General features: G+C 41.4%; 1 protein-coding gene across 4 annotated transcripts in view; it reads right to left on the bottom strand.

Annotated features, from left to right (window-relative positions):
* Positions 1-800: 800 nt before the first annotated feature.
* fam13a (family with sequence similarity 13 member A) overlaps positions 801-6000 on the bottom strand; it is a gene marked incomplete at its 5' end in the record, with an annotated part of 50825 nt that continues 45625 nt past the window's right edge. For 3 of the 4 annotated variants that reach the window (XM_079336882.1, XM_079336881.1, XM_079336884.1), the window contains 7 exons: positions 801-2029; positions 2141-2242; positions 2847-3043; positions 3798-3881; positions 4827-4922; positions 5568-5651; positions 5859-5993. In XM_079336882.1, the coding sequence (XP_079193008.1) occupies positions 1906-2029; positions 2141-2242; positions 2847-3043; positions 3798-3881; positions 4827-4922; positions 5568-5651; positions 5859-5993 (822 nt within the window). In that variant the 3' untranslated portion in view covers positions 801-1905. The remainder of the gene's footprint in view (positions 2030-2140; positions 2243-2846; positions 3044-3797; positions 3882-4826; positions 4923-5567; positions 5652-5858; positions 5994-6000) is intronic. The other variant, XM_079336883.1, reaches the window with a different exon arrangement.

A 6000-nucleotide genomic window follows, 5' to 3' on the forward strand; every position in this document is an offset into this window, starting at 1 on the left:
ATAAAATAAAAGAATTTACCAACAGGCTCAAAAAGAAACAAAAGGTTATTTTTTAAATCTGTTAGCTTAGAAGCTCATTATTTTTCTGACTTCAGGTTCCTATTTTTTGAGGACACTATTTCTTGTTCCTGATCTTCTCCTTGAATAAATGTTTGGCCATGTTGAGACGGTCACTGCCTTACCTTTCCTGTCTTCTACTAATTGCTTCTGTCTCCCATATTCTCAGAGGGTTTAATTAGTTTGATTCAGAGCACCTGGGCCTGTTGCTCTCATTAAAGCCCATTGTGGCTCTTTCTCACTCTCTCTCTCTCTCTCTCTCTAACGCCACATAGAGTCATCTCAAGCATCATTTGCACATTAAAGTCTTTGCTATGATTTGCTTCATAACTTTCCACACGTCATTATAACACACATCCACACCGCTGACTTTACTGACGGACACACTCCATGTTTGCAAATTAAACTTTTAACTGTTTAACTTTTAAAAATAAATAATTATTTGCTGTCTACTTACTCGTGTCCTTCCATATTCGTCCCTTGAGCTGGGTTATGACAGTATTTTTTGACATTTGAATCAGGTTTCAAGCTATAGTTCAGAGTTTCCAGTTTGTCCCTGTGTTTTGGTTTTCATTGGTTTATACTATACACAATGTTTCCCTCTCTTATTTTTCAGTAATTTCTGATCAGTTAATTAAAACCACAACCTCATTAATGTCTTGTATGTTATCTGCAGCTTAGAGCTACATAGCACATAATGATGCGTCCATGTGAAATAAAAGAAATCCACTCATGCCAAAAAGTCAGTAAAAATATGATTTCATTCAGAATATATACAAAATACAAATACATTTTATGTACTAAAATGTACACACTCAAAATTCATTAAGCCTGGCCAGTGTTGACATTCAGTAAAAACAAAATACACACTGATAATCATCCATTTTGGAGAAAGAAAAGGAAACATGTAGTCGCTCACAGAAATGTAAACATACATATTGATCCGTATATACAAAACGAGGAAACGAAAAGAAGCTTGTGGAGAGGACGAGAAGGAGACTCAGAAGGTTCCTGTCCTCCACGGTCATCTCTCAAACAGACTAGTCAGTGTTTTTAATCAGCGAGCACAAACATAGCAGTGATTCTGATGAGACATAGCTTATTTGACTTAGAGTCGATTAGTGAAAAGACGCACATGAATGCATCAAATATACAGTGAACGCCTCAGAAAGTCCCAGTGACGTGGAAAAGAAGCTGAATGAAATCCATGATGAATATTTTGGTTTTCTGTTTGAACTCTGAGTCTTTGGGTCGTATCTAAATAAGAAACCACTTCTTTAGGTGAGAAAATATTCAGCTAACTTCTACAGAAGCTATATTAGAATATCTCAGACATGTGATGATGTTTAGAACTGAAATAAAGAAAACTATTCATTTAATCAATACTGTTAAGCTGATTGAAGTAGTAACATTTCCCTTCAAAAATAAACTATCTTGATCACAATATCCTTCTTGAGGGATATCAATAATTTCATTGCTATATTTTTATTTACAATCTATTTTGTTAAGACTTCTACAGGTAAAAGTGTGAGAAAATAACTCTTCTGATAGTAACATTCAAAAAGGATGGAAATAAATTAGAAGCAGGAAAATTGTGATTCAGGTTAATTGTGTGAGTCTTTGTGCGAGTCTGGAGAAAACAAAGGTCCTCTTGTGAAGGTGAGGTTCAGCTGGCAGAGATGAAGCAGAATACATGTTTTCTCCATCGGGTTGAGATGAATGTGTGTGTGTGTGTGTGTGTGTGTGTGTGTGTGTGTGTGTGTGTGTGTGTGTCTGTGTGTGTGTCTGTGTGTGGGTGTGTCTGCAGACTCAGCATCAGTCCTTTGAAAACGTTTTTTTAATTTCTTCTCAGATGAGCTTAGGAGAGTCTCTTTTGCTGATGAGAACTTCCAGCAGCCGCAGTTTGGCTTTAACATGCTTGTATTCACTGTACTCCACTGCCAGCGGGGAGCGGTCCTCCTTCTGCACGTTTCTATGGAAACAAGAAAACAAAACATGAAGAAACCACTGTGGTTAAGCAGTTTTAAAAAAAAGCCAATGTTATGTGGCTCTATCTACTTCTCTCATGTAATCTGCTGTTTACCTTCCGTTCTGTCTGAAGAACTGGTCCTCAAACTCTTTCAGGTTCTTTCGGAGACTCTTCTTCTCCTCTCTTGTTTCCTGGAGCTGCTCCACCAGCTCCTCCCTGTAAGAAGAAGAGAAACACATTGAAATCCTCAGGTCAGAGTCATTCAACTAGTTTCTGCTTCTAAAGTTCTTGTGAAGGATTTACTCAGAGCCTTTTAAAAAGGTATAAAGTCCTGATCGAAAAAGAAAAAATCAAAATTGGACAAATGGGTAAATGAGTATTTCATTCTGAAAAAAAAAAGTTTTTCGCCCCGTTAGCAATTTACTCCAACGGCTTCATGAGGTGGAGGCAGTGTCAATACTTTGTATGAGTGGCTCCTCACTTGGACTTCTGGCCCTTTCAATCGCTCACTTGATAAATGTGAAGGGTCGTAAAATGATTAACTTCATAGGACAAAAACAAACAGCTTTTCCCAACAAGCTAGGTCTAGTAGTTCTTTGGTCAGTAACCACTGGTTTACAGTTTGAATCGGAATAGTGGCAGTTTTTTATTTATTTTTTTAACTGTAAATTTCAATGTGAAAAAAACCCCATCACCTCCCACTTTTAAAGAAAAGAGTCAAAGTAAAGTATTTAATAAAAATGCTCTAGTACCTCCTTATTGTTCTCTAATACAGCATTAGATTAAGTCTGTGAAGTTTTCTCCTGTGTTAGGGACTTACGTGGTGGCGGCATGTAAGTTGGACAGCCTCATGTCTGTCGTGTTCTTAGAGGGTGAGAGGTCGTCCACGGGTGAAATGAAACCATCCACTTCCTCGTCCACGTGGTCAAGGAAGCCGAGCACGCTGACGTCAGGTCGCACAGTCACAGTGAACTGAGTCTTTGTCTCTCCGTCGTCCTCCGAGCCGTCCTCCTCCTCCTGCAGGTGGATGAAGAACGTTTTAAAAAGGTCGTCCTGGCACACGCTGTTGTTAAAAAACAGTGAATGGCGTCGGCCAGCCTCGAGACTGAAACAGCTCCGTGTGAGATGATTGTGCAGTGTTAGTCACAAATCATGCTGTTACAGCAGCAAAACTCACATCCACGCCCCTGTTTGTGATTCACGTGTTCACCCATTAGTAGAGATGGAGTTAATAAAGGAGGTCCACTAGAAGTCACACACTGAGAAACAACTTCATGTAAGTCAAGACCCAAACAAACTCTAAATACCAACAAAACGCACATTTGATTATTCTGGTTCACTACAACTAACGTCATATTTTGGTCACATGACTAAAGTTGAGTTGATCATTTTGTGATGAATGAATTCAGTTAATGTCCACAGCTGTAAGATAAAAGTGAGAAACCCTGATCTGATCCCTGACCTTTAAAAAGTATCTTAACATGAACGTTAAAAGATTCTCTGATTAAAGAACACGCCGTGAAAAACCAGAATTATCCTCTCACACATGAAATGGTCATCTCACACGTTTGGATCAAAAATCATCACACACAACAACAAATCCAGGCCGCTACTGATTTTTCACCTCTATAAGGTGCAGGGTGCTAAACAGGCAACCAGCCAATCAAAAGGCAGCAATCGGGTTTATTGGATTGGGGGGAAGGGGGGAGAGGGGGAAGCTGGGATCGGGAGCTGTCAAATGATTTCTCAAGCGGCATTAGCTGCTCTTCACCTTGATATCATCGAAGAAGAGTGCAGTTTCGCCCTCGATAATGGGCTGAAGGAGGGGACCTCTGCGCTTGCTGGAGGGAGAACCCTGTGGTGAGGGCCAAGAAGGAGGCGTTAACCACGCTTACACCCTCGACTCTGGTGTTCACAGCTAGAGCCCCGGCTCACCCTTTACGTAGCCTGCTTTAATACCAGATATGATACTAACACTTTATGTGACCAGATGAAAAAAAAAAAAAAAGGAACCCTGTTATAATATAACATGAAACAACAGCATCCTGAGTGCGGGCCCGGACAGTTGTGTTTATATTTGATTATCAGAGAGGACATTTTTAGACCCAAATAACTGAGCAGATCTTTTTTTTTTTTTTTTTTTTGTAAAACAAGAAAATAAAGATTTAAAACGTTATCATTTGTCATTTTACAGAGTGGAAAGCTAAATAAAAAAAGTCCATCACTGATCTAGTGCTGCCCTATCTGACCTCACCAGCCTGTGTGATTCCACAAAAGTACTGCTCTATCATTTCTATTGCATAAAACAATCGCAATTTCCATGATTGATGAGGATAAGAGCTGCATTATATAACAGGTACTCTCCACAATGCAGGTCATTGATTATATAATGGAATCCACAGAAGGAGAGGGGAAAAGGATGCACAATCAGGGGGGAGAATTCTTTCCTATTGAGTTCCTATATCTTAACTTTCTGACCCTCTGCTGTACTCAGCTGGCATGATGTCATTTCCTGTGAACTCAATCTGCCACCTGTGAGCTCCCTCCTGTCCCGGGGACTGACTGAGCTGCTAAAGCTGGACTTAAGAGGCCTGGAAGGTGGATCACACGTCTGTGGCACGTCTGCCACCACACTGGTTTCCCCACGGCAGGTGCTAAAGCCGACGTGAGCTGAGGATTAAGTGTATGCATCAATTGGACGATGTTGCTGATCTTTAGCCACGTCAAAGAGCAAAGGGGACAGAGGCGGCAGCTGTGGAGGGAAAAAATGTAAAACAAAAAGTTAAGCTGAGACACTTACAATGACGGGGATGGTGGAGGCTCTGATCAGAATTTGCTTCACCAGGCGATATCTGTCGTACAGGGGCTTCATGATTTGCCTTTCACTCTTGGTGACCTAAAATAGGAGGTAAAAAAAAAAAATGCAGCTTGTGAGCAGAGTAAGCTTCTTACTGCTCTCCTGTGCCTCCCTGCATGCTGGCTAACTAACAGTGCTGACATAAACACAATATGACAGCTAACCCAGACAGGCTAACAACGACTCCTGTAGAACGTGAAGGTCATTAACCACAGACTACAGAGGGACGCAGTGTGACAAGGGATGAAGGGTCGACGACACTTCCTGATACATGAAAATCAAAAAGGCGGTAATTATTCTGCAGTTGAGTCTGACGTGAAAAAAAAGGAAAAAAGATCTGCGTCACTTTATGAGAGACGACATTTTCTGCAGTCATCTTTTAAACTCAGAGTGGACAAATGTCCTGTTTTCTTGAATAGATGGCTTTAACGATCAAGATAAAAAAACCAAACACATCCTGTCTTTGATTCTTAGCTAACAAACTCTCCAGATACGCACACCGCGCCTCGACTCATTAGTCATCCTTCACTTGAAATCTGGGTCACAATCGTGCGCTTACAGGATTTCCTCTGTTTGGGGTCAACATGGGATCGGATCTTTTTTGTCTTTTTTGTCTTCTTTTATTTTCGGGGGAGGCTTCAGGTATCTGTGGCACTCATTTGAAAGAGGTGGAGGAAGACTTACGGGGCGACCGTGTATGCTCTCGTAGTACAGGAGGGCTTTCTGCAGGGCCACTTTCTCAGCACCGATCTGCTCCCGTGTCATATCCTGGCAGAAAGGAGGAACAGAAAAAGAGTCAAAACAGAAATGACTCTTCGCTGACAGATATTGCATCAGCGTCATAAATTACAGCCTTTCCGCCTGCTTTAAAAATTGATGCCGTTTATCAAACACGTAACTTCCATTTGCTGGATTCGTGTGTCCATGTTTTATTCATCGGTCTTTGTGCATGCGAGCGCTGTTCCCCGGTCTCACCTTGATGTCCTCGGGTCTGTTCACCTCCTCCCTCTTCTCCTGCAGCTTCTTCTGAATGGTCTCCAAGCTGCTCTCCACCGGAGGCTTGGGCACTTTCTCCTGCTGCGGTTTCTTCTCCAGCTGAGAGCCGAAGCTTTTGGGC

Source organism: Symphodus melops (genome assembly GCF_947650265.1).
Source record: "Symphodus melops genome assembly, chromosome: 2".
Taxonomy (NCBI): domain Eukaryota; kingdom Metazoa; phylum Chordata; class Actinopteri; order Labriformes; family Labridae; genus Symphodus; species Symphodus melops.